The sequence below is a fragment of the Panthera pardus genome, unplaced genomic scaffold, assembly GCF_024362965.1.
Source record: "Panthera pardus isolate Hobbes unplaced genomic scaffold, ASM2436296v1 HiC_scaffold_13, whole genome shotgun sequence".
NCBI lineage: Eukaryota > Metazoa > Chordata > Mammalia > Carnivora > Felidae > Panthera > Panthera pardus.
The window spans coordinates 7,037,937-7,064,802 of NW_026526688.1; the positions used below are offsets into that span (position 1 = coordinate 7,037,937).

At 53.7% G+C, this 26,866-nt stretch overlaps 1 protein-coding gene across 3 annotated transcripts; it reads right to left on the minus strand.

Annotated features, from left to right (window-relative positions):
* Positions 1 to 26,643, minus strand: XKR5 (XK related 5). 3 transcript variants are annotated; one of them, XM_053900779.1, is made up of 8 exons: positions 26,345 to 26,417; positions 24,816 to 24,909; positions 24,268 to 24,451; positions 15,668 to 15,852; positions 14,387 to 14,596; positions 12,323 to 12,492; positions 6,231 to 6,342; positions 1 to 3,910 (listed from the first exon to the last, which is right to left on the minus strand). In XM_053900779.1, the coding sequence occupies exons 2-8, from the start codon at positions 24,889 to 24,891 to the stop codon at positions 2,799 to 2,801; spliced, it is 2,049 nt and encodes a 682-aa protein (XP_053756754.1). In that variant the 5' UTR covers positions 24,892 to 24,909; positions 26,345 to 26,417; the 3' UTR covers positions 1 to 2,798. The 3 variants fall into 3 exon arrangements, with proteins under 3 accessions (XP_053756754.1, XP_053756755.1, XP_019294720.2); XM_053900780.1 differs by lacking the exon at positions 24,816 to 24,909 and having other exon boundaries at positions 26,345 to 26,643; XM_019439175.2 differs by lacking the exons at positions 24,816 to 24,909; positions 26,345 to 26,417 and adding an exon at positions 25,501 to 25,806.
* Positions 26,644 to 26,866: the final 223 nt, after the last annotated feature.

Here is a 26,866-nt window from a genome sequence, read left to right on the forward strand (position 1 = left end):
TGGCTACTCAGAGGCTATGTTTATGAGAAGTAAAACCCTTAGTCATCCCGGAAAAACCTAGAAATTCAATTCCCCTTCACAGGTGTTTACGAGTGCTTGCTGGGAACCACTCATCCCGCCGGGCCTCGCCAGGGCCAACAGGTGAATTAGAGAGTCTACTGCAAGCAGCTGACAATCACTGTAGAAACGTGGGAGTCCACCCCAGTTTCCAGCAGGTCCTGGATGGCTCGGGCTTTCCCTGCTTTTTAGAAACAGCAGTGAAGGTAGTGTTTGTCCGGTCCGTGGTGTTTATGGATCCTATGTGGTTTGTCGCATCCAGTGTGGTTTCATGCGATAAGAAGGAAGAAATCCAGAAAACCAGCCGGGCGGGTGCAACTGCAGACATAAATGCTCTTGTAGCAAATATTATGGGAGGGACACACACGAGTTTTGATGTTCTGGATGATGGCCGTTTACAGAGGCAGTGGTGTGGGTAGAACAGATCCAGTATATAATGCTTAGCTTAGCAAGCAGCTGTTAAGCTACTACTAATATTCCAGTGAGAAAAGGTCAGCCTCTGACATCCGGGAGCCCGTCTGGCGCCCACGGCCAGGCCACGTGTTCTGCTGGAAACCAACGATCTTGTACAAGATTAGCCTCAGACGAGGCCACGTGCGGACGGTGGCGGGAGACAAAAGCCCCCGTCCCCTGAGCCCCTTCTCCCACCTCTTACTGAGCCGCCCCCATAGGGTGCACTCCCCCTCGATGCGAGGGGTCGTGAGCCCAGCTGGTTCAATTCCAGGTGGCCCCTGACGCTCTTGACCTGAAGGGCTTGGGCCCTTCCCTCTGAAAGTGTCACACTTGTGCCGAACACAAAGACAAGAAGTGCAGTGAAGCAGACCCCTGTGCCTCGTAACTGCCTCTCCAAGGTAGCGTGGGCACCCGGTCCTCGGCGAGACCTTGGCACGGGAGGGGGAGGCCAGCGTCCTGGCTCGGAAAGCGCCTTTTATCGTCCTGGGCAGAGTTGCCGATGCTGCAACGCACACCGTCCTTGACCAAACCCTACTCAGCCTCCCGTCAGCCTTTCACCTAGGCCGGCCTACGTGTTTCTCTCTGCTGTGTCCGGTTTTAGCAAGAATCCTCCAAATGCTCCATGTCTGACCACCTTCTGTATGTAGATGGTCAGATTCCGCAGACCCTGCCACCCCCAGGCGGAGCCTGACGGCCCGGCCTGCCTCCAGTAGGAGGCCTGTTCGGCTGCGTGAGTCAGAACCTTCCCTTACCTCTCGGGCTTCCTCAGTACATTTCCGTCCACTGACCTCTCCCCTGCTCCTGGACTCTCGGTTCCCACTTACCTGTGCTGCATCTGGAGCTGAGCCCAGTCGTAGACTTCTCTCTTTCCCCCATTGCAATGGTCCTCAGCACCACCTGTCTGCGCGGTCGGAGCTACTGTCCAGCTGTGGTGTTTCTTGGACACACTCCCGCCGGGCGGTGGCCTGAGGTCCCTTGTCGTTACCTGTTGTACCAGGAGATCTGAGCCACCGTCTGCTACGTCCCACTGGAATACGCAGTCAGCAACAGGGTCACTGATGGTCCGACAGCTCACCACACTTCCTCTTTGGGGCTTGAATACTGTCCCTGAACCCAGAGGTGTTTGTGAAGGTAGAAAGGACCACATGCAAACATGTGGGGACCGCCTTCTGCTTCGGTGGCTTATGAATGCACTTAAAAATTTATTTTTAATTTTTAAACTTGTTTTTTTAATGTTTATTTTATTTTGAGAGAGAGAGAGAGAAAGCGGGGAGGGGCAGAGAGAGAGGGACAGAGAGAATCCCAAGCAGGCTCTGTGCTGTCAGTGCAGAGCCCGACTTGGGGCTCCGTCCCACAAACCGTGAGATCACGACCTGAGCCGAAAGCAAGAGTCGGACGCTTAACCGACTGAGTCCCCCAGGGGCCCCTATGCCTGCACTTTTTACACCAGCTCTGAAGGAAGGCTTGCAGAAATGATGTGAATGTCTGTCTACAAAGAGCCCAGTTTAGGGGAAGAAGAGAAAGAAATAGAGAAGGAAATGGACAGTGGCCGCACTTCTCGCCCGGCGAGTCCAGACCACAGGTAGTGTCCCCCGTGGAACGGAGGAGGGAGCAAAGTGTGGGGGTAGAGGAAATGGAGTGTGAGGTCCAGGCTGCTGGCTGGCCAGCGTGCGGGGCGGGGGTCTGCAGGGTCAGCAACAAACGTAGCATTTTTTTTTTCTGCCAAAGGAATCTCAGGATGACATTTGCATTCTTCCGCTATGTTGATGATGAGAAGCACAGCTTTCTCATCTGCTTCCAGAAAGGGCTTGCATTATCTTATCATGGAGGTCCGTAAAGTGATACAGGGAGAATACATTTTTAAGGGACTGATCATCCCCTCGTGTCAGCAGAGGCAAACTGTAACGAGAACTCACAATGAAACGGAACCCTGGGCTTTCTTTACCTTTGACTTTCGTGGAAGCCACAGCAACAAAACTAAGGTTAAATTAAATTTAAAAATCGGGATCATATCGTTGGTAAAAGGAAGCGGGCAATTTTGACGGGAAGGCCCTTGCCCCGCTCCCACAGCGTGACAGGAAAGTGTGTTCTGTGCACACGTGTGTACATGGTGTTTGTGGGGGAGCTCGCCAATAATCTGGTCCAGCTCGTTCATGCTTCAGTTGTGCAAACAGGTCTGGGGGAAACACGGAGAGCAGAGGTAGAACTGGGATTCTCCGGTCTCAAATCTCAAAGCCCAGGGACCAGCGTGACTCGGCCGCCTGTCGCCCTGCCCGCCGGGACTGCGGTCACATGGAGAAACTTGGCATGGTCCTCGGCCGGGCCCTCCCGCCGCAGTCCCCGTGGGCAGGCTCACACTTGGGGGTGGATGTGAGGCAAGGCTCGTCTGCGGGCCTCAGGCTCACCTCTGGTAATGCCATCCGTGTCCCCGCAATGGTGGGAAGATTCGGGTCCCCCATGGGCTCCTGCTGTCCCCCATGCTCTGAGCCGCCCAGGGCTCTGCCGGGCAAGCCTGTGCTGGGGCGGAAGCTGCCGGTGCGGCCCGGGCCCAGGATCGGGCTAATGCTGGCCATGGTGGCAGGGAAGGGCCGAGTGGCCGGCCGAGGGGAGGGCTCCGAACTCCTCCCAGACAGGGGTGTCTGCAAAGTCGCCTGCCCGGCTTCCCGCTGTGGGGATGTGGCCCCCTCGGCCGTGGCACTAAAGTACAGGGTGGCGCTCTCCTGTCCTGCCCCTCCTGTCTGGTCACCTGCACCCCTGCCCTGCAGCGGAGAAACCGCCTCGGCTCCTTCCCTGGGGCTGCCCTCCCTGGGTGCAGCTGACCACCGCCGGCCAGGAGCTTCGTCTGGATTGTCGCTGGCCAAAGAGACGTAGCTTGAGGTGTCCAGCAGGTTGGCCTCTGCTTTCCAGACAACTTGAGGCTCACAGCCCTTGTCTGAGGAGAGGGGGTCGTGGGGTGACGATGCGAGCTCCTTCTGGGAAAACCTGGGCGTCGTCTGATGGTTGTGGTGTTGGCTCAGCCCCCACTCAGGGGGACCGAAGAAGCCAGGACCGTCTTTTCTGAAGGCTGCGTTGATCTTAGACACACTTCCTGTTTTGAGGGCAAGTTTCACCAACAGCCAGTGATGGTGACCGAGGAAGGAATCTTCCTGAACGATCTGGCTTTCCAGCCCAGCCTCTGGGGGTCCCCACTGTGGGCTAGGGGCCCTACCCAGATGTGTTAACTCACAACTGTCCCCTGGGTTCCCTGGCCTCTCTCCAGCTGCGGCCGAGGCCCGGGGAGAAGATTCTCTCTCTGCTCTATCAACCACTGCAGTGCCACGGACCTCTGTCACAAAGCCCTGCCAGATGTCTGTGGACTTAGGGTGTAGCAGGCTGTAATAAGTTACCAGCGAGATACTGCCTAGAAAAGAAGAAAAAGAGGAACATAAGGTCATGTTCTTTGAAGTCCTGTATCCTCCCCACGGCTTGAGAATTCCAGAGTCTGGAATTCTGGACAGAGGAATATAATTGGGATCTCAAACGTGATCTCTTGATGGAGGATCAGATCTGGATATTTTGGGGGCATTTAAGTAGGCTCCGGCTTCCGTAAGCTGCAAATATTCCTAAGCTGAAAATCCTAATAGCCAAGTCAATAACCTATTGATTCTATGACTTCTTTCTCGAGGCACCCTAGATGGGGGGGTGGGGGGGGGCACGCGAGTGTGTTATGTGTGTTTGTGCTGCGTGTGAGGTGTCTCGTAGAAATGCTCATTTCACTTTCAAGTGACTGGAACAAATACTCAGAAGGCAAAACCATCCACACGCCGGCTGACAGACTCCAACGCTCGAGGAGGGGGTGGTCAGGATAACCTCAAAAACAAGCCCCAAGGAAAGGCTGACCACAGCCATCAAGGAGCCCGTATCAAGGAATTTCCATGAGCAGCAGCAACACTTCCTCTGTGCATAAACATCTTAATCACACTGTTGTCAGTGCGATTTATTTTGATCAGAAGTGTTGACGACGGCAATAATTTCTTTAGCAGAGCATTCCAGTAGCCTCCCACGTTATTTCCAGTTTCCTGTTGTACTAGATCAAGCGCCTGGTTTCAGGGCACTCATTATAAACAGCAAGAAGTCTGAAGCCGGAGCGGGGGGTCAAAGCCCCGGAGGGGCTGGCAGACGGCAGGGTGATGGAGCTGGGGGTGGAGGTGGGGCTGACACGTGGTCCCGTGGATTCTCCCCGAGGACTTCTGGGGGATGAGGCGTGGGGGGGTAACAAAGCGGGCCTCCTGCGGGGGAACGGAGACAGCATTCCCGTGGGGTGACTGTTGGCTCTGCCGTGGGCACCCCTGAACCCATTTCTACCCGCTATTCTGAGTTCTCACGATGCTGGTGGGGGAGAGGTCACCCTTCTTTTATGATGAGCCACCCAAGGTCAGAAAGGGGAAGTAAGTCCCCTCATCAGCCAAGTCCAAAGTACACACGTTTCATGGGTAGCCTTCCGGCCAGGCCATGTCATGCACAGGGTTCTGGGTTGCGGCCCCAGGCTGGCATACAGTAGGAGCTCAATAAATGTTGGTCAAGGGCGCTCAAGATGTGAGCCAGCGCTACCAGCTTTAAAGCCTGTGTGCCTTTGGCTGGCTCAGTCGGTTGAGGGTCTGACTTCGCCTCAGGTCATGATCTCACAGTTTGTGAGTTCGAGCCCCGCGTCGGGCTCTGTGCTGAGAGCTCAGAGCCTGGAGCCTGCTTGATCTGTGTCTCCCTTGCTTTCTGTCCCTCCCCTGCTCACACTCTCTCTCTCAAAAATAAATAAATAAATAAACATACATTAAAAAAAAAAAAAAACGGTTTATAAAGCCTGTGTGCCTTTGACTAGAGCTCACTCACCATCTTCCCACTGAGGACGCCTTCCGGGGCCACTTGGGAGTCAGGGGTTCGGGCAGCTCCGGAAAGAGGGGGAGAAGGATCGGCAGGTGTCTCCGTCTGAGCCCCGGGGCTGACCCTTGTCCCCAGCTCCCCAGTCACTGTGCCCTGGGTCACCACGCTGAGAATGAAAACACCTTTCCTCCCTCCCTCCTTTATTTTCACTTCCCAAGAGCAGACAGGAACTCCCTTTCCAGCTCACGGCCATCTGTGAAGCCAGGTTAACGCGGCAGGCACGGAGTGCTCTGAGTCATACACTCATTCACAAAACCAAGCTGATGATCTGAAACTGCCAGGCACCGTGTAGACGCCAGATGGGAGTAGGGTGTGAGTCCCAGCTCCGCCACCTACACCGCGTCTGACCTTACGGCACATTATTTAACTTCCTCTGTGCCACGCTGCTCAGCTCTGAATTGAGGGTAACTCAGCACCCACGTCCTAGGGTTCCTGTTGGCATACAGCACGGGGCATCATGTTGGGGATCCCTGCTCTGCTCCCCGATGCTGGGATGCTGAGGTGGAAAGGAGAGGGCAGTCACGTGCTGGACCTCAGCCAGAAGCCCGGGGAGGAGGCCCCGCCCACGAGTCATTTTTGATAGAAGTCTACAGTGTGGGTCCGGATTTTCTCGGGTTCCGGATGAAGCCGCATTCAGTGTCTGGGGCCCTGGTGGGGGCACAACCGGAGGCACAGTGAGCTCCACTCCTTGGTCTCCACCTCATGCTCCTGAGCATCACTTCCTGCCCTTGGAGTCAGTTTATGGTAAAGAAAAAAGTTGGGGGCGGGGTGGGAGGGAACGAGAGGGCAACGTGGGGCCTTACCAATCAGAAATCCAGACAAGACGCCAGCTATGGTCCACAGGCTGGTCCGGGAGGCCCCCTGGAGAAAGTCAGTGGCCAACAGCAAAAGGATGATGTTCTCCAGCAGCATAATCTGTGGGATCGAAAGGTAGAGTCAGCACCGAAAGTCAGGTGCACGTGGCCTCGGGGACGCTCACCCTAAACTCTGCAGCAGTGTCCTTCAGTGTTGAAGCCTCTGTCCTCAATGTCCACTGGGGTCCCCACGGCTGACTGGGCCACCCCCTCCCAACAGAAGCAGGGTCAAGGTCTGAGAGAGCTTCTCTGGCAAAGGGGGAATTCTCCCTGTTTTCAATGCAGCTCATTAAAATGTCTGCAGAATCGTAAGTGCACGTGCAAGGTGAGGGCATAGCCCACGTGGCCACGGTGGCTCCCTCCGCTGAGTCAGGTGGGCTGAGGGAGGAGACTTTTATTCCCAGTTTTATACATTTCATGTTCTCACGCTGAGTGCATGTGTGTCTGAGTTTTATCGCGCAATAAATAAAAGTATCTGCAGAGCTCATAGTGCCATCGAATTCCAGTACGCTAGGTCACAAACTTTGATAAGAATGTTAGTATTGTTTGTTCAATTATTTGCCTCTTTAGAGGTAAATTTGGCCTGTGGCCCAAGGGAACAGCAAGGAAAGCCTTCCTCCGCGGTCCAAAATGGCGGCCGCTCTTGCAGAAGGCTCTTTGTACCCCCCCATCCAGGCTGGCTTCTTAACTTTGGTTACCAGTTTTTATATATTAAAATATATTTCTTAAAATAAGTAAACAAACTGGACATAATTAGAAGATGATACATTCCCATACTATACAGGAGGCATTAAGAAATTAAGAAATTCTAATACTGGTAGGCCCAAAAGTCTTAGGAATCTTTGCCATGCTCATTCATGGGCCCCATTTTAACTCCAGGAAAGTCAAATATGGAAAGAACTAAAAATGTTATTAAGAGCTACTTAACAATCCTAAGAATGCCCACTCTCCCCAGGCCTTTAGGCTCTGGGCAGCAGTGTTTCAAAGGTCCAGCAGGCATATTGCAGCATTAAATGACATTACCCACCAGCCCAGTCCACAGACCGTGGGGTCTGTCTCTCTCTGCTCCTTACATTAACCACGTCTCATCAGCTATCTGGTCTGTGGAGCCAAATTCTTATGTCTGTCTCAAATTCATTGCCGTTTTGCCTATCCTCACTGCCACCTTCGTAGTTGTGATCCTGTCACTACCTATCTGGGTCCTATGGTTTCCTGTCCGGGTCCTTTGTTCCCTGTCCACAATCACTCCTCCACACTGCTGCCGGGCGATCTGTTTCACCTACAGAGCAGACCTTGTCATCTCCCCCAACACACCTCGAGACAGCCCCATCTCAACCCAGGGCCATCGAGACCCCATTCCCTGACAGTGTGGGCGATTCTGTTTATAGCGCATCCCGAAGTTTCCTTTCCAGAGTAACCCTCCAACATGCGGTTCCCACAATGACCATTGTAATGGCAGATGTGATGGGCCAGCCTGCCTGGATGCTGTCTGGATGCCCGGACGGTAAAACAGTATTCCGGAGTGTGTCCGTGAGGGCGTTTCCAGAAGAGGTTAGCGTTTGAATAAGTACATTGAGTAAAGACTAGGACCCTCAGCAGTGCAGGTGGGCCCCATGCAATCTGGGGGGGGGGGGGGTCCCAATAGAAGACAAAGTGGAGGAAGAGTAAACCCTCCATCTTCTTGAGCTGACCTCCTGTCCTGGGACGTGGGAGCTCCCAGTGCTCGGTCCTCTGGACTCAGACTGAATTACACAACGTTTTCCTGGTTCTCCGGCTTCTAGAAGGCATACCGTGTCCTATCTCAGCCTCCAAAATTGCGTACGCCAATCCCCATGATAAATCTCCTCCTATGTGTCTCTGCGTGTCCTCCGGGTTCTGTTTCTCTGGAGAACCCTGACTGATACGATGCCATTCTGCTCACATAGACTCTCTCCTTGACAAAACCTGACGCAGATCCGCATCTCTAAGCCCTCTCCTTGGCCAGGCCTCAAGCTGGGCCGATGAAAGTTGCAGACACGTAGAACAAATGCTTCTGTCCATCACTGCTCCCCTCCCCCCGCCCCCCCCCAACACACACGTTGAGAGACCTGAACGAACACTAACACAGTTCCTAGCCCCTCAAGGCTGTGTCCCGAGGGTGAGGACCTTGGCCGTAGTCCCGTTTCTGCCCAAGGAAGCAATGCTGCTTGGAAGACTTCCTCTTCGTTCCAGCTGAAATCTGGTGAAAGGCCGGTAGCCCCTGAACCCCCCCTTGGACCTGTTGCTTTATAAAGCTTGTAAGTGCAGGGGTGCCTGGGTGGCTCAGTTGGTTGAGCGTCTGGCTCTTGTTTTCGGCTCCGGTCATCATGATCCCACTGTTTTGTGAGTTCAAGCCCCACCTCAGGCTCTGATCTGACAGTGTGGAGCCTGCTTGGGATTCTCTCTCTCTCTCTCTCTCTCTCTCTCTCTCTCTCTCTCTCTTTCTCTGCCCCTCCCCTGCTCAGGCTGTCTCTGTCTCTCTCAAAATAAATTAAAAAAAAAAGCAAGCAAGCAAGCTTTGGCATACAAATCCTTTGCATCTCTGAGGTGTAAATCGTCTGCAATCCAGAAGGACGGTTTCTTTGAGCCTTGAACATTTCAAGATCACCCTCCAGGCCCCCTGGGGGCGTGGGGGCGGGGCGGGGCTCGCTCTAACTTGCATGAACTACAGCTTTCAGTCATCCAGATACGACAAGTGGGCGCCTCCGCCAGATAAATGCCAACCAGAAAACCAGATGTCACAGTCCCGTTAACCACCTCTCTCCCACTTTTGATAAATTTCCTTTCCCCTGACCCTGCTCAAACGGCCCCTCCGTGTCCCCATCTTCCCTTTAAAATGCGCAGTCACTTCCCCACAAACGGACTGAGGTGGGTTCATGCTGGACCCTCTTCCCTGTTGCAGTGGGCTTCATTAGCTCTATTTTCGTTGCCTTTATTTACTTTTTAATTTTTAAGAATGTTGATTTATTTTGGAGAGAGAGAGAGAGCACGAGCAGGGGAGGCGCAGAGAGAGAGGGAGACACAGAATCCAAAGCAGGCTCCAGGCTCCGAGCTGTCCCCACAGAGCCCGACGCGGGGCTCGAACTCACAACAGTGAGATCATGACCTGAGCCAGAGTCGGACGCTTAACCGACGGAGCCCCCCAGGCGCCCCTCGCTGCATTAACTAGTATCTTCCACACCACCACACGTATGTCCCTGACACTCTTTATTTTGCTTCTGTCGCATTTGCCTCAAATGCTCCTGAGCCCTTGTTGCCTTTTCTTCAGGCCACGTTCATCTCCCGAGACCCGGCTCGAAGGTCACCTCTTGTACAGCCTTCTCTGGCATTCCTCTCTCAGCCTCTGTGCTCCTGAGGGGGTCTGGTAACGTCATTTCTCTGGCCCCCGTGGTTGCATTCACGGGTCTGTGTCTCTGGCCGCTGAGAGTCGACTTTTGCACACCCCGGCATCTGAATCCATTTCTGGCGCACGGAGGAAGCCGCGTGTGCAGGCTCAGGTGAGCGAATCGATGACACGTGAACCAGGGCAAACCTGGCTTCCCCGTCACATGTCACCCAGGGGCCGGCTTCCACCTTGTGAGGGAGAAGTTAAGGTAAATGGTTCTCGATGTCACCGAACATCAGCACCACGTGATGCGGCTTCTCAAACGCTGATTCCAGGGCCCCGCTCACACCTGTTGGCTGGAATCGCTGACAAGGCACCTGGGAATCGACCTCGAAGAGGCTCCCTGAACGCCTGTGACAATCGCCCAGGCTGAGAAGGGGTCGCACAGAGGCCCGAGGCCTTTCCAGCTCAAACGCTCCTGGCTGTCCTGCCCGGCCACAGCTGGCCTTGTAGCAGCAGACCAGCTGGATTTGAATCCTGCCTCTGTCTGACTAGATGCCTGGCCATTCTATGCCTCAGTTTCTGCATCTGTAAAATGGGTTTCGGTTCATGCGGCGTTGTGAGAAATAAAGACAGTTAATGAGCTTAGAACAGCGGCTGGTGCAGGATGATCCTGCCCGAACCGTTAGCTATTCCTAAGGATTCTGTTACGATTCCCAGGGTTGGAAGATGAGAACAGGAGGTCACAGGGGGACAGGAACACATCGTGGCACAGAACCTACAAGATGACAAATGCTTCGTACTCTTGTTGAGCAAATCAATGAGAGAAGAATTGTAGAAGTTCCTGCTTTGACCTTGGAGACAGCTTTCCATGATTTAAGCAAAGCCATTAGCCATTGAAAACCAGAGCTACCCCAAGCCCCCAGGCCCACCCCCCTTAGCAAGTGGACTTCCAAGTACTCTGTACTGTTTTGGCTTTTGGAATAACAACAACAGACGAGGAGGCAGCATTAACATTCTGTTTGCCGACACTGCACTTTACCCCAAAGGAGTGACATTCTGTGGGGGTCAGGACCCGTGTCTCTTTCCCAGGAAGGCGCCTGTTGGGGAAGGCGGTCCAAGAAAGGGCAGATGGCAGGCCTGACATTTGAGGGGTGTTGGCAGGAGGCTGGGACCAGACGCCCAGGGATCAGGGCGCAGCCTGGGCAACCTCGCTGGCCAGCCTGTGGCCCTGGACGTGCCTGGTCACCTCCGTGGGTGGAGTCCCTAGCTGTGATAAGCCTGCAGAGGTCTGTGAGGCAGAGCAAGAGGGCTGGACGATAAATACATGTGCACCTCAGGACTGTCCACCTTCTGTCTTTCCCGCTTAATTGCCCTTGCCCGCGGGCCCAGTGACAGAGTAAGTAAGTGGGCTGGGAAGGACCGAGTTTTCCTTTCCCTTCCTTACGTAGCAGCCTCTCAGACTCCAGGGGCTAGGCTGGCAAAGGTGTGACTGTGACACAGCCACGGAAGTGACCTCTCTCTGGATGTTTCCAGCTTATCAGCCACACCCGCAGGGGCATGGGCTGCTCTGCACACCCGCCCTCTTCCCGCACAGCGACATGGGTACCGTTATTCCTGGTTCTCAGACGGGGAGGTCGAGGCCTGGAGCGGCTCTATAACTTGTCCAGCACCACGCATCCTCACCGTCTGTGGACCCCGTAGCCTGCAGGGCTGATAAGCCGTTCGGGGCTCCCCTAAAAGCAGGAGGTGACCACACCACCGCTGTCTCCTGGACACCTTCCATCTGCTCACAGCTCCGTCCTAGAGGGTCTGCTCCCCTGAAAGTCTCTTTCCCTTTCTATCATCAATAATGGCCACGACGTGTTGGTTATTCGGTGCCAGGTTATGTGTTTCATCTTCACTGGAGGCCCTGAGAAGTGGGTGGATCTTATAAAATTATCACAGCCACGCTGAGAGACCTTGCTCCTAATGTGCGATGGAAAAACAGACTCAGGGCGTTTCAATCCTTGGCCAAGTGGGTTGGTGACAGTAAATGGCGAACCACGGTCCCACAGAAAGTGCCTGATTCCAAAACCGGTGCTCTGAGGTGCTGGCCGCATTTTCTCTCCGTTGCTCTTTGCAATGCAGCTAAACTTCCACCTTCTAGAAAGGGCGCCTCTGCTCATCCGACAGGAAGTGATCCCCACCATACTCGTGAGTTCAGACCGCTGGTCTTCCAGGATTTACCCACGTTCTGCCTCGTCGTTCAGTTATTTGGGAATGGAGCCCATCCTCCCTACTGGGCTAGAAGCGGCCCAATGACAGGCATTCTCTCACCTTCGTGGTTTTCCCACTGTCCTAAGGACACGCCTGGAACTCAGTAATGACAGAGCTACTAGGACACTGTGTATATGACATTGACATAGGTGAGCTGTGATTATAGTTATCAGATGTAGACAGTGTCCAAAAAACACAGTTCTTACTACATTAACCATGTAGGAAAAACTGGAGGTCGGATTGCGATTTATAGAGCCTGTCACTGTCACGACAGTGATTCCTTTTAGAATTTTTCCTAAGATCAAGCTATTCCTCCTTCAATAGATATGCATGCACAAGTACACACATGCCTACATGCACACACTTATACCCGCGTGCACTCTATACATATGAAATTTGTAACATTAGCAGTAAAGAAAGCCATCATTGCCCCACTTGCCGTATAGAACATGGCCATCCGGTTTCTGGAAGGGCTGTCCCAGAAGTTGAGGTAGCAGAGGATGTACGCGGCCCCCACGAGCAGGTTGAATAGTCTCCAATGGCAGGTGCTGTCGATGATGTCACTCTGCTGTGCCACAAGCCAGAAGGTCATCACCAGCCAGTGGGCACCTGGAGGGAGGCAGGCCATGGAAGTCAGGGTCCCGGAGGGGACCTGGGGAGGGGGAGGGGCACGGACATGGAGACCCGGGGCTCAGAGCCGTCCTCTCTGTCCTGACCACACCTGACTCAGCATCCCAGAGGAGAGATCAAAACCCAGGAGAGATTCACAGGGCACAGAAAACCAGCAGCTTTTCTCTTTGCCCACAGTATCTCATCTGATCCTCATAAAAGGTAGTTGAACTAATTTGGGGACAAGCACACAAAAGGCTACCTTCAAGGACACTTCCCAAACACTATGTACTGACTCTTCCAGTTCCAGGAGGTGCCTAAGGAGGCTGTTATGAACCTCATGGCTCACTATTTTTTTTTTTTTTTGAGAGAGGGTGCAAGTTAGCGAGAGGCAGAGAGAGAGGGAGAGAGAGACAGAAGCGGGTCTCATGCTCACCTGATGGGGGCTTGAACTCAGGAACTGTGAGATCATGGCCTGAGCCATAGTTGGCTGCTTAACCAACTGATGAGCTACCCAGGCACCCCTGGCTCACTATTGTTTAAATTACTAGTTCAAGAGCTGAAAACATCTGCATCCAAAGGAAAGATCTGTATGTGGTCCAGCTATAATTTTTATTCCCCTATTTTAAGATGAATAATATCTTACTGAAGTTTGAGCTAAATTTGTTTTAAAAAAAATGAATAAAAAAGCTCATCTCTCTTTAGCAGCACAATTTCTTTCAAAAATTTCTCCTTCCTGCCAACAGGTGTTAATGTTTGTTCCAGGCTTCAGTGTAAATATCTGTCAGTGTCTCCTGTTCTCTTAAAACATGAGTACACTGTTCCTTCTTACAGAGTGCATTGCCTGATGGCCAGAAGAGATACCTCTGCTTGGTGGGGACACCGAGACCCCCGCAGGGCTCCGGCAGGGTCAGGCAGACCCCATTGTCACTCTCACATCCACGTACCTAGACTGAGGGCGGGGGGTGACAGGTGGGCTCAGTGGAGATGCCCTATTTGAAACAGAGAAGATGTCCAAAATCAGCATTCAGAAGAAACGGAGGGCTGTCAGAAGCTGGGCACTGTACATTTTTGTGTTAGGTCGGGACAAGCGGGACCCTACGCCTCCCTCCTGTTTTTCTACAGAAAAGATCTCAGGCGTGATACAGGACATGGTCTTTCGAGGAGCTCTCACAGCGGCTGCAGCTGTGGTCTGGAGCTGGCCGGGCTGAGGGCTGGGCTATCTAAGCCACGGGAGCGTGTCTCCAGAGAGAAGCGCCATATGCAGCCCCCTCCCCGTACCCTCACAGGGGGTGGAGTCTACTCCTCCGTGCTCTTGACTCTAGGCTGGCCATGACTACTTTGACGGGCAGAATACGGCAGAAGCCGTGCTGATCCAGCGCTCGGCCGGTCTTAGGGGGACCGGCAGCTTCCCACTGCTTTCTCTTGGAACCCCCACCACCCTGTCCACAGCCCAGGCCGCTCTGCTGGAGAGAAAGGGCATGCGGGCACCCACCGTGGGAGCAAGACCACCGTCTGTGCGGCCAGCCCAGTGGAGCCTCCTTATGAATCCTACAGCACCCACCTGAGGCCCCCCCCCGTGAGCAAGAACCCCCCAGGTGCCCAGCGGGGTCCCCCAGAACCAGGGATGATGGTCGTGAATGGTTACTTTAAGGCATTAAGTTCTTTATATGTCAGTGATGAATCACGAAATTCTATTCCTGAAATCATTATTACACTACGTGTTAACTAACTTGGATTTAAATTAAAAAATAAATAAATAAAAATAAATAAATAAATGGTGGGGGATAAAATAAAATGCATCCAAAAAAAATTTAAAAAACCAAAAGGCATTATGTTCTGGGGTGGTCTGTTACACACAGCAACAGCCAGCCACAGCACTCGCCCTGCTTACCTCCAAACACTAAAACCCAGACGCGGTGCACTCCGAAGAAGAGAACCAGACTCAGGACACGGGCTCCCACCATGCCCATCCTCCAGAGCTGCTGGCAGAGCAGGGCGGCCCACGGTGTGAAGACGTGGCCCGGCTTCACGAAGCCCATGAAGCAGGCATAGCACACCAGGGCCCAGGACAGCGCGGACCAGGAGCACAGGGCGCTCACGCCTGGAAGGCAAGCGGACAACAACAGTATTTGTGGGCCGTCTCACATCCCCATACAGCCCGGCTGCTCACGGGGCATCCCGAACCCAGCACCCGGATGGGCGGGGAGCGCGACAACTCTGCACAGACACGAGCACACACGCCCAGGAAGAAATGAGGACGCGCGGGAGGCGGTTCCTCTGGTTCCTCTGCACAGCCCAGTGCGTGCTCTTTCCTGGCAAGCGAGCGGGGCCCTTCCTTTCTAAGCCCTTTAAGAAAAGAGCCCGGGCCACTGATCCTTGCAGCCCTCCGTCTGAGCTCTGTTGGTAACGAAGCAGCTGTAGGAGAATTCCTGAGCAGGGAGCTCCATCCCAAACGTACTTTGCTGGGCAAACTCTCTCTGGTCCCAGCTTTTGGCAGCGTGACAGGCGTGCGCAACACGTGTGGGGAGTGTTTTCTTGGAGCCAGTGTTCCTTCATGTGGAGGGTTAGTCAGAGAAATAAAGCCAGAACACAAATCGTGCCAGGCCCCACGATAAAGATGGACGGAAGGACGGCACAGTCTTGAGTTTGAGTTTTAGGTACTTCGTGTAAGCACACACAAATGTGGGCGCTCGGCAAAGAGGGAGGAGGAGGAGGCGGCTGGCAGAGAATCAAGAAGTGACCAGGAGAAAAAGAGAGAGAGAGAGAGCCGACGCCACAGGAAACGTTGACTGGTGACACTGGTGACGTTTCGTGGGCCAGACTTGTTCTTGGACGGTTAGGCCTCTGGCTGTGTCAAGCTAGGCCAGGGCCTGAGGACACGGGAGACGCTGAGGCACTGATGCCCCTGAGGAGCAGCGTGTGGTCGCTTCCCAAGGCACGTGTGGGTCATGTGACTCTGCGCAATTTCTGCCTTGTGGACTGACCCCACGAAGGAAGCCAATCTCAAACAGACACCTGTTTTAGCTGCCATCTCATGCCAGGGAGCATGGGCGGCCCTAATCCTCCCAAGCAGGGGCCGATCTTGGGTTGAAAGTTTTTTCTAAGTAAGGCATCCATTGTAACTCCCCTGGGGAAGTCGGGGGGTCTGCGCTCGGGGTTGGACGTGTCTCACCTGGCACAACATCTGTGAAGTCCGAGGCGAGGAAAACATGCGTCTGGAGGAGCAGGTGGGGCCCGGTCTGCAGAAGGGCTTCCAGGAGGCGGAGGGCGGACAGGTCGGCCTCCTGCAGCAGCAGCTGGCCTCGGCTGGAGGCTTCCTGCTCCTTCTGTAGAGCAGTGGACGCGGCGTCCCAGTGCCTAAGGATGAGCAACGGCTCGGGGTGCAGAGTCAGACTGTGACAGCTTTAACAGGATGCCTCACCCCCTTTTCTGGCCTATCATATACAGCATCCTAAATTTTGTTTTAATACATGTGTATATTTTTTTGAGAGACAGCGAGTGAGCATGAGCAGGGGAGGGGCAGGGAGAGAGGGAGACAGAATCCAAGCAGGTTCCGCACCGTCAGAACAGAGCCCGACGCGGGGCTTGAACTCACAAACCATGACATGATGACCTCAGCCAAAATCCTGAGTCGGACTCTTGACCGACTGAGCCACGGAGGCGCCCCTCCCATGCGGCATTCTAGAGAACACCACGCTGAAGTGGGCAGGTCTCACTCAGGTGCCACAGTGGGCGATTGCTCTTCACGGGTGGCCGGGAGGGCGGGGGTGGCATGACGGGAGCCTGGACCCGACAGGCTGGCTGGGGACTGCTCAGAGCCCTGCGAGGCGTGGAGCTAACCCCGGCCTGCGTCTTCCACCCCAGGACCTGCTGGGATGGGAATTAATTCACCCAACAAATGCATATTGCAAGACACCATGCTGTCCTTGCTTTAGAGCGTAAAGAAATGAGAGAACTCTCATCCTCGTCCTCACAGAACGTGGAACTTTGTGCGCCTCTGAAACTGAGACAGGCACAGAGCTGAATAAGGAAGGACGGTGGGGGGGGAGGGGTGCTTCGCTGGGGACTGGGCAAGAGAGACGCCTGGAAGGTGACGGGAAGGTGGGGCTCTGGTGGCCCTGCAAGGTAGCTCAGGCCCTGAATTTCAGGTGATGGGGTTTGGATTTTGCCCTGGAAAAAGGACTTGGCAGACCTGTGTGTGTGGTGTTTGGGGTATGGCTGACCGTGTTCCTGTGTGTATGTGATGGACTGAATGTCTGTGTCCTTCCAGAATCCCTAGGCTGAAGTTCTAGTCCCCAGTGTGATGGTTTTAGGAGGCGGGGCCTCCAGGAGGTAATTAGTTTTCGACGAGGCGCTGAGGTGGCCTCCATGATGGGAGGAGTGCCCTCACGAGAAGAGGAACAGCAACCACTCTCTGAGCCTCTGCTCACATGCACCGGGGCCAGGCCACGTGAGCACACACAGCAAGACGACCGCGAGCCAGGAAGCCAGCCCTCACCACGAGCCAAATGTGCGGACAACATGATCTTGGGTTTGCAACCTTCGGGACTGAGAAACAGGTGTCTCTTGTAAGCCACCCTTCCAGGCCCTTGTACGTGTATAGGTGTCGTGTGAGCTGCAGAAAGAAAGATCAGGAAGACGGCTCGTCTACTAGTCCCAGCAATAACAGCTGCAGGCTTGAGTGAGAACAGAGAACGGGGGGTGGGAAGCAGGGAGCAGATGGAGGAGATCTGGGGGGTGGCCGGGGACCTGGTGACGGACAAGGGAGCTGCCGCACGGCGTGCTCCAGACAGAAACAAGCCAGAGTTTCCGGGGGGACGCCTGACGGGCCGGGAGGACGCCTGACGGGCCGGGAGGATATGCCGTCCTCAGACGGGAGGCATCTGAGGACGGGGACACGGCACACAGAGGCACACAGACAGCAGTGGCCCAAGGACAGAACCCTGGGGACCGTTCCCACTGAGAGGCCTGCACGAGAAGGATAAAGCAGGCCAGGCTGGGAGGATAGAAGCAGGAAGCGAGGAGGGCAGGCTTTCGAAAGGACCGCACAGCGGCCAACATCAAGTGCACAAAGCTAACAGGACGCTGCGGGTCTGGAGACCTCCGACCGCCAACTGCCTGGTCCAAGGAGTCGGGCCTGGCCCAGAGGACAGCAGGAAGGGGAGGCCAGTCCCCAGCGGTCCGCAAGACTCCACGGTCACAGGCCCTGGGGACACACTGGCTCCCCCAGCCTGGCCGACCTTCCTACGGTGCACGAAAAGCAACCAACACAAAAGAAATTAGGAAATGCTCCCGTTCCTGTTTTCCATAAACCCATCCCAGAAACCTCTGCCGATACTGCCCTGTTAGGAAAGCTGTCTGCAAGCTGATATGGATCGCCATCCTTTACCACCGGGCACCGTGGACTTTGGGCTTCCACACAAGGGTCTCCCCGTGCACGAGTGTCCCTCCTTCATGAGCAGGAACAAGGGAGATCACTACACCTGACTGTAGCAGGTGTCCACCAACTCTAGAGGGACGCGAGCCTGTCTTGTCCGAGTTAAGAAAAACCGGAAGTCATTTCAATTTACCTGCTCCTAGCTCAGAGCATGACACACCTTCACATCACCTGAAAAGCTCCTCTCCAAGGAGCTCCCTGGGGCGCTGGCTGCAGGCCACAAGCCTCCCTGTCATCTCTGGCCAACATGTCCACGGTCAGGGCCGATGGGGGTCCTCTTTGAAACAGCCTTATTCACGGTCCTGAGGGCCCAGGAGAGATGCTTAAGGAAAAGTTTTCCTTTTTCACGATTGGGAATCCTGGATCAGACTGATTTCTTACTGCGCCTTTGAAGCTGTGACCTCTGACAGGAACACAATGGTAAGAAAAACAACAACAAAGAAAGCCACAACTGTAAACATCAGGGGATTATAGCTTCCCTTTCAGTCCTGAATCATCTGTCCCCGAAGCCTTCACTAGTTCAAGGAGCATTTTCATTGGGCTTTCACCACCTGCTGGAGCTAACAGGAGGCACAAAAGGAAAGGAAAGATGTTCTCTAGAAGCCCAAGGCTCAGCCGGGGAAAGAAACCACGTGCACCTGGAATGTTTAAGCCAGAAGAAAATCATGTGGAAATGAGCAGTGTGAATGGCGGATCGTGTTGGAACCAGTCCAGGGACCGGGGACGTGGTCAGAGAGGGCTCTCAGGAAAGGAGCGGTGCACGCACCTTGGGCAAGCAGCCGGGGAGCGGGGTCGAAGAGAGCGTTTGTGGGCTGGTGGGCCGAAGAGGGCCCCTGAAAGGGCGGCTGCATGACGGGAGCAGTGAGGCAGGGGCTGGCCAGCAGGAGCCTCTTCGGGTCTAGCTGAGGTTTTGGGTTTCGTTTCTAAGAAATAAAGAGCAGCCAGGGGGAATGCAGTCCACCTGGTGTTCTGAACGGGGATCTGGATGCCATCACAGAGTCTGGAAGTCAGACTGAGATCACTGGAAAGCCGTCGGGGATGCCCAGGGTCAGAGCTGAGGCCAGGTGGGGGCGGCCGTGGGCAGGAAGAGGACTGGGCAGTAGCTCCCGTCACATTCCGTCCCTGGGGTTGATGCCTCCATCTGGGTCCCCCTCGCTCTTGCCCGGATTTCCCGCAGCCTGCCAGCCTTTGGTCTCTCCCCAGCATGTCCCTTTGCCTTTACTGTCCCCACAACCATCTCCCTAAGTGCCTCATTTGACCATGTGTGTCCTTTGCTTACACCTTTCCAATGGGTCTCAGACGCCTGGAGGGTAGAACCCAAATTCCTTCCCTAGTGACAAGTCCCTGCGGGACCCAGCCCAATCGGTCTCCCATCTAGAAAATTCTTGCCTGTGCTCACATTATGGCAAAGTGCTAGTTGACCAAGCACAGCATCTGAGCGAGCCCTTCTGCTTCTCCATGTGCCTTGGAAGCTGTCTCTGGGTGGGCCGGGCCTCCGCGTCCAGGCGGATTGGGTCGGCCACCTCCTCGGCCCTGACACTAGGGCTCCCTCGCCAGCACCCGGTTCTCAAACTTGAGCTCTAGTCACCTGGAGGCCTGTTTCAGTACAGTTGCTGGGCTCCAGGCTCAGATTTTCTGGTTAAACAGGTGCGTTTGGAGAATCACAGACAGTCTGTTGTGCTGTGATGTGGGTCCAGGCACAGATGGACGACTGGGTTTTTAAGGAGTTCCCGGTGACGATCCGTGGCTGGTGCCCAACCGGCCGACAGCCACTGCTACCGCGGGAGCCTCCCCCAGGCTGTCCCCCAGGGCTGCGAACACCTTCTCTCTGTTCTTCTGAGTTCCCGGCTTTCGGTTGTGTCCCCAGCCAGGCCTCAGAGACCCCATCTCAATCATGGGTGTCTAGACCCTTTCATCACACACGTCACCGAGTGTGAACAAATGTATACTGGGCGGGTCGAGCTGTGTTGGTGATGGTGTGAGATTTCTAGTTGTGTCAGGAACAAACGCTTTAAACTGACCTTTGGAAAGACAGTAGTAGTTCAGCTAACGCAGGCCTTGGGAATGAAGTTTCCCAGCAAGCTGTGCTCTGTCCTCACTAACAGCTTAAGTAGAAAGTCGTACATATCCACCTCATCCAGAATAGTCTGTCACAGGCCTACAAGCTCGAAGAGTACGCACACTTCTCTCCACTTTCACACTTTTTGGCGATGTTAAACCTGAGATAGCGAGCAGCTTGAGGTCATGGCTATGGCTATATTTCTTTTAAATCTGTTTTTAAATTGGGGTAAAATACACATAAAACTTGCCATCTTAACCATTTTAACTGTACAGTTCAGTGGTATTAATAATTAATATATGAGGCACCTGGGTGGCTCAGTCGGTTAAGTGTCTGACTTTGGCTCAGGTCATGATCTCACGGTTCGCGAGTTCAAGCCCCGCATCTGGCTCTCTCCTGTCAGCACAGAGACCACTTTGGATCCTCTGTCTCCCCCACTCTCTCTGCCCCTCCCCTGCTTTCATTCTCTCTCTCTCAAAAATAAATAAACATTAAAAAGTTTTTTTAAATGATTAAAGTAATAGAATTTAACACTATAATTATAGATCATTAATAATTTGTAGTAATTCATAATGCTGAGCAACCATCACCACCATCCACCCTCAGAACCTTTTTATCTTGTAAAACGGACACTCTGCACCCATTAAACGCTAACCTCCCCATGCCCTCCTCTCCCCCGGCCCCTGGCAACACCATTCGACTTTCCGTCTCTATGAGATTGACTACTCTACATGCCTCATATAAGTAGATTACACACTATTTACCCTTTGGGGACTGCCTGATTTTACTTAGCATAAAGTCCTCAAGACCCATCCATGTTGTAGCACTGAAGAATTTCCTTCTTTTTAGGGACTAAATAATACTCCATCAGGTGTGTAAACCACATTCCGCTCATCCATTCATCTGCTGACTTGCTTTGCTTGGTGGTCCTTCCTGTTTTAGCAATTGCGAATAATGTTGCTATGAACACGGGCATGCAAATATCTTTTCCAGACCTTGCTTTCAACTCCTTGGAGTTCAATTTCCTAGGGAAATACCCAGAAGTACAATTGCTGGATCACACGGTAATCCTGTTGAACTTGTTGAGGAAAATCCATCCTGTTCTCCAGAGTGGCCGCACTGGTCTGCGTTCCCACCAGCAGCGCAAAAGGGTTCTCCTTTCTCCACATCCTCGCTGACACGTGTTGTTTCTTGTGTTAATTTTAGCCATCGTGACAGGTGTGATGCGGTGCCTCATGGCGGTTTTGATTCCCATTTCCCTGATGACGAGGGAGGTTGAGCATGGCTGTATTTTACATACTTTTAAATATATGTAACCTTAAAATTCACCTCAACTTCCCTTTTAAGAACTTGTAGCTTCCGCTAAAGAAAAATTTCTAAGCCAGGACAGGTCCTAAGGTTGGGATGAGTTACACAGTCCTCCATTGTTTCATGCTGAGGTTCCAAATGGATTCACAGGCTTAAACATTTTTTAAAAAAGATGTCCGCAACATGTATCATTATAGTGAAAATGTAAAAGCTAAATGGAGAAAAGTGGCTGATTTTGTTTAAACAAAGGGTCACAAATGTCAGGTCACTTGAATAGAATCAGACTTCCCATCAATATAGTATATATCATTTGGAATAAAAAAAATACATATATGTTTTAAGCTCTTGTATTTTTCATAAGCTACTTTGCTTCAAGAGGTTTGTGTTTTCTTAGTTTTCCTGTTCTTAGCAGATTCTTCTGCATTAGGTTATAAAGTCACTTAAAGTGTGATCCATTCTTAAAGGCCAGTCAGGATTGTGCCAAATGCAATTGTTTTGGCTCCCCCTACAGGTGCTTCAGAAAACTGCACTTTTTCTTGAAAGGCTTCTTGGCAGGCTTTAAGACAGTCTTGCAAAATTTAGGGTAGACTTAGAATAAGGACCCCATCTCACCCAGCTTTCTCTCTGGAAACCCAACTGGCCCATCCAGGATGAGATGCAGAATGGCTGCTTTCTACTTCTACTTTCAAAGCTTTCTTCTATGGAGGTGGATTTCTGTTTGTGTTTGGATCTCGGAAACACGGCAACCCTCATAGCTTCTGCTTGCATGGGTTGTTTATAAGACAGGGAGTCAAATTTGTGGCTCACCGTGAACAACTGTCCATTTTCGCTCGTCCTGTTTTCTAGCATTATCGTTCCTCTTCCTGGCTTTTCTCATGTCTTTTTATTTTGTCCTTGTAAATTATGTGGGTTTTTAAAAATCCCCTTTAAACTTACTTTTTTAAAATAAAAAGAGATACAGATGACAAGTTGTCTCTCCTGAGGTCTCACTTTCATGACTCTCTTCCATTATCCATTTTAGTATTTAAAAACACTAGTGTGTACCAGAAACTCTTAGCACCACTTACGAAATGTTGAGGGAGCATGGGGGAGAAAAGAATCCGGAATCACAGGTGACACCAGCAGAGTGTTGTGGGCCTGACCCAGCCCCATCCCTGAAGAAAGCACTGGATCAGATGGGCCCAAGGGTCCCCACACAGCCTCAGAAAGCAGATTTATCGGGCAATTATTCTGGAAGCTTCTCTCAAGTGACTGGCATTCACTGAACTCTCCTTTTGAATTATCAAATGTTCGGTTATCTAACCTCAAGGTCACATATGTGAGGACCTACAGGGCACCGCAGCCCTTAATGGGCTTCCTACCAGGCTGGGTTGAGGGAAGGCACTGAAAATACCCACTATGGTGGATGGTGCCCAGAACAAAGGCCTTGAACACAAAGGCCCAGCTTTGGGCAAAACTGCTGTGGCCGCAAATGTGCTTTTGGTGCCTTCAGAGACAGAGGGCTCCAGCTGTGAGTGGCCCAGTGAAATTTGGGGCAGTTGCTTAATGTCCTTACTAGAAGCACCCGCTACGTCCTATTTGAGATTCTGCACTGGGTGGAAAGGAGTCATTCCTTTCTGAGACTGATTCCATATGAGGAATCATTCCCTCTTCAGACTCAGCAGAGAAATCAGAAAACTTATTTCAGCTCCTCCAGAGAAACCCTTGGGGGAAGGCTGAAGGCATAAACCACCCACAGCCTCCAGAAGCACAGCCCAAGATCTCAAACTCGCACTGACTTCCTGAATACCCTTCCAATCCTTGGCGTCTATAACTTAATGAACACTTGAGCTGCATGGCTTCACTGGTATGATCCCCGAACTTTTCTCTCTTTTTAAAAAAGTTTATTTATTTTGAGAGAGAGAAGGAGAGAGAGGAAGGGGCAGAGAGAGGGAAAGACAGAATCCATGCTGTCAGCATAGAGCCCGATGCTGGGCTTGAACCCACGAACCATGAGATCATAACCCGAGCTGAGATCAAGAGTCAGGTGCTTAACCTTCTGAACCACCCAGGAGCCCCATCTCCCGTTTTTTTTTTTTTTTAACATTTATTTTTTTTGAGACAGAGAGAGACAGAGCATGAATGGGGGAGGGGCAGAGAGAGAGGGAGACACAGAATCGGAAGCAGGCTCTAGGCTCTGAGCCATCAGCCCAGAGCCCGAAGTGGGGCTCGAATTCACGGACCGCGAGATCGTGACCTGAGCTGAAGTCAGACGCTTAACCGACTGAGCCACCCAGGCGCCCCCCATCTCCCGTTTTTAAAAAAATTCCTGGCAGCTATGGGATTATGAGGTGGCTAAGAGCTGAAATTTGCCATTTACCTAAACTCCCTGCCAGATCTCTCCTGACCCTCCAGGTATCGAGGTACTCCCAGGGAAAACAGTATCTTACCTGCAGAGGTGAACCACAGGTAAGGCTATTGGGCACTAACTAGGTCCTTTGAGGCTGCTTTTTTGTGTGGGAAAAACAAAAACAAAAAACTAGCTCCCAAATGGCTTCATCCTGAAATGAAGCCTTGATGCAAATGTAACAAGGCCAGTCCTACTGCCTAGTCTGTGGTTAAATCTACATCACCTTCCTCACCTAAGGTAGTAGGGGCTTAAATGCAGCTTCCTGAAGCCAGTCACTTTCTACGGCTCCAAAGCCTTGACCAACAAATGGAAACAAGAGCAAGACAGAATTCAGCCAAACCAAAGAAAAAGCTTTCAAAGAGTCATAGCTGCTTCTGGAAGGAGCCCTCTGATGATAGAGATGCTCAAGGAAGGGCCAGCTGGAAGAGGGGATGCCCGTATCAGAGCAAGGATTCAAAGCGGTGGCCTTGAGCATTTTCCCAGCCCTGAACTTTTACGACCCTAAGGACAGAAAATGTCCGCTCCTGCTGCATGTATGAAATCAGGCTCCAGAGGTGAAAGGAGGCTGCCTGTTCTTACCGCTTCCACACGCCGAGCTGAAGGAGGTGTAGCATGACCAACAAGCAATGACCTTGATGTCCATCTGCTCGGAACCACAGATAGCTCAGGCCCTGGACCAAGAAGCCAGGCAGCAGCACAGAAAGGGCCAGCCACCCCCAGAGGGGCTGTCCCGTGATGAAGTAGTAAACCACGGAGCAGAGGCCTGCAGACGAAAGAGGAAAGACGAGGGTGAATGGAAGCCTGGAGGAAGAACGAATGACAGCCAACCCTGCATCCCCAAAACTCAAAGGGCTCTCCACTCGGCCCAGCCCAGGAGCCGGCAGAGCCTGCCAGAGTTCCGGACAGGCGTGAGGTGGAGTGAGGGCACCAGGAAGTTCCAGCGGACCCAAGAGATCAGACACATGGTCATACAGAGGGGCTGTTGGGTTGCATAGGACAGCACACACCAAATACTTGCCCCTACTATGTGCATTAAAAAGTGCTAATCCTCAGGGCACCTGGGTGGCTCAGTCGTTAAGCATCTTTGACTCAGTCATGATCTCACTGCTCATGAGTTCAAGCCACACCTGGGGCTCTTGACAGCTCAGAGCCTGGAGTCTGCTTGGGATTCTGTGTCTTCCTTGCTCTCTGCCCCTCTTCCATTCATGCTCTCTCTCTCTCCTTCAAAAATAAACATTAAAAAAAATTTTTTTTTTTAAATGCGAATCCTCCTCTTTGGGGATTTTTTTTTAATATTTGAGGATGCTAGGGTAGAGTAACAGAGGAGAGTTAGACAAATCTAGGTTGGGATCTGCAGTGTCAGTCAATGAAGTTGGGGGGGCGGTGGTGGTGCTTGAAGCTTCCAGGGCTAGTAGATGCACTAATTCACTATAATCATTTTATATGATCATTGCTTGCGTTTTCCAATATTAAAGTTTAAGATGGATTTATGGGCACATAATGCTGTGAACTGTAGTGGAATTGCCCGAGGTCCAGACAGGACCCTGCAGGTCTGGACCGAGGGGGCAGAGCGGCTATTCCCTGTCCCCCCCCCCCCCCCAGGCTCTGTCTGGGAGTTGCGACCACCCTGGGTTTCCTGCTCCCCAACCCCTCGTCCTACCGAGGCAAACAGGGTCTCCGGCACAAAGTCTCTGGGTCTCAGGAGAAGTCACTGCCCTGCCTAGGTCCAGAAACGCTGTGGCCCTAGTTTGTTCCTGGCTGGAAGGGAAGGAGGGACCAAGGTCTGCGGGACCACCGAGGGTGGGTACTGACATGGGGGTCCTGTGTCTGAGGCCTGCTTGTCGCGGCGCTGGACCCGGGACATTTGCAGCAGCCCTCACTAGGGCTCCTCCCGGGTGCGTGGCCAAGGCGCCTTTGAAACAGCGCAGCGGGGACGCCACAGAGGGACCCACAGGGACAGCGGTTCAAGCTGAGACCCCGCCAACCCGGAGGCAACAACTCGCTCCCAAGGGGAAGGCCGAGAGCCGGAGCGGGCCGGGGTCACCAAACGCGTGCGTGCTGCGAAGGGCGCGGGGCTCCTGGGGTCTGGAGGCCGGGGCCCCATTAAACCCCACGCCTCCCGGCCGAAGCCTCTGCCCGGAGCCTGGCGGAAGTGGGCGGGGCCTCCTCCGCGGCGCCGAAAGAGTTACAAGTTCAAACTGCAAAGGCGCTAAACGGTGTTGCCATCTTGCGTGGCGGGACCGGCTGCTCCCAGGAGGCCGCGTCTGGCCCGGTCCTGCACCCCGCGGCGGATCCCCTGTCCCCCGGGGCCACGTGGATGCCTCCCCCTCCGCCGAGACCCCCAGGCCGGCCCGGGCCCGGGAGAGTGGGGCGCGATCGGGCCCGCGCATGGCACAGCTCGCGCCGCAGCCCCCGCTGAGTTCAGAAGGGCTTTTGCGGAGGGAAGGGCGGAATGCACGTGCCCAGGCTCCGGGGGGGGGGGGGCGTGCATACGCGGGGTCCCACCTAGGACGGTGACGGGGGTGGGGTGGGGGCGGGGTGCCACCTGCTCGCAGAGCTGAGCGCGGGCCCGGGGTGGGCTGCCCGCCGCGGCAGGGGTGGCGCGGGAGTCCGGAAGGGTCGGGGGGCAGGAGGGGTGCGCCGGGTGGGCACTCACGCGCGCTCTCCTCGGCCGCCTGCAGCAGGGCCGAGAGCCCCAAGGCCCCCGCGTGCATCCTCCGTGTCGCCCGAGCCGCCTCCTGGCCCCCGCCCCTTCCCCTGCCCGCCCCCCGAGCCGGGGAGGCTTCCGGCCCCAGAACCGACGGCGGGGGGCGGGAGGGGCTCGGGGTCCGTGCCGGTTCCTCCCTGGCTGCTAGCCAGGCGCGGCGGTACTGAGTTTTCCGGTGCCTGGGTGGGCAAGCACAAATCAGATCAGGCCTCTCATAGGGGCAGCAGCGTTTCTCTGCCGTTGCCCAGACTTGGTAAGGGGCCCTGGAGGGTACTTCGTGGTCGATGTGACTGCAGGTAGGCTGGTCACGAGACGGTTAAACTGGTCACGGCCTCCGGGGGCCGCTGAAGGACAGCCCGGTTAACCACTAGTCAGAGTGCGTTTGTGTGGATGGCGTTGGATTGGAGGCGTTAATTGGTCTTTTTGAAATTTCACAGGGTATGTTAACTGGCATCTTCCTCTGCGTCTCGC

What these genes read in the sequence shown, in the direction of transcription:
- XKR5 (XM_053900779.1), bottom strand. Translation starts at nt 24,891, where the DNA reads ATGGAAGAGGGGCAGAGAGCAAGGAAGACACAGAATCCCAAGCAGACT. An exon ending in CTTCACAGATGTTGTGCCAG is followed by an intron (nt 14,597 to 15,667) that starts GTGAGACACGTC and finishes CTTGCCTTCCAG; the next exon opens with GCGTGAGCGCCCTGTGCTCC. An exon ending in GGATGGCCATGTTCTATACG is followed by an intron (nt 6,343 to 12,322) that starts GCAAGTGGGGCA and finishes TCGATCCCACAG; the next exon opens with ATTATGCTGCTGGAGAACAT.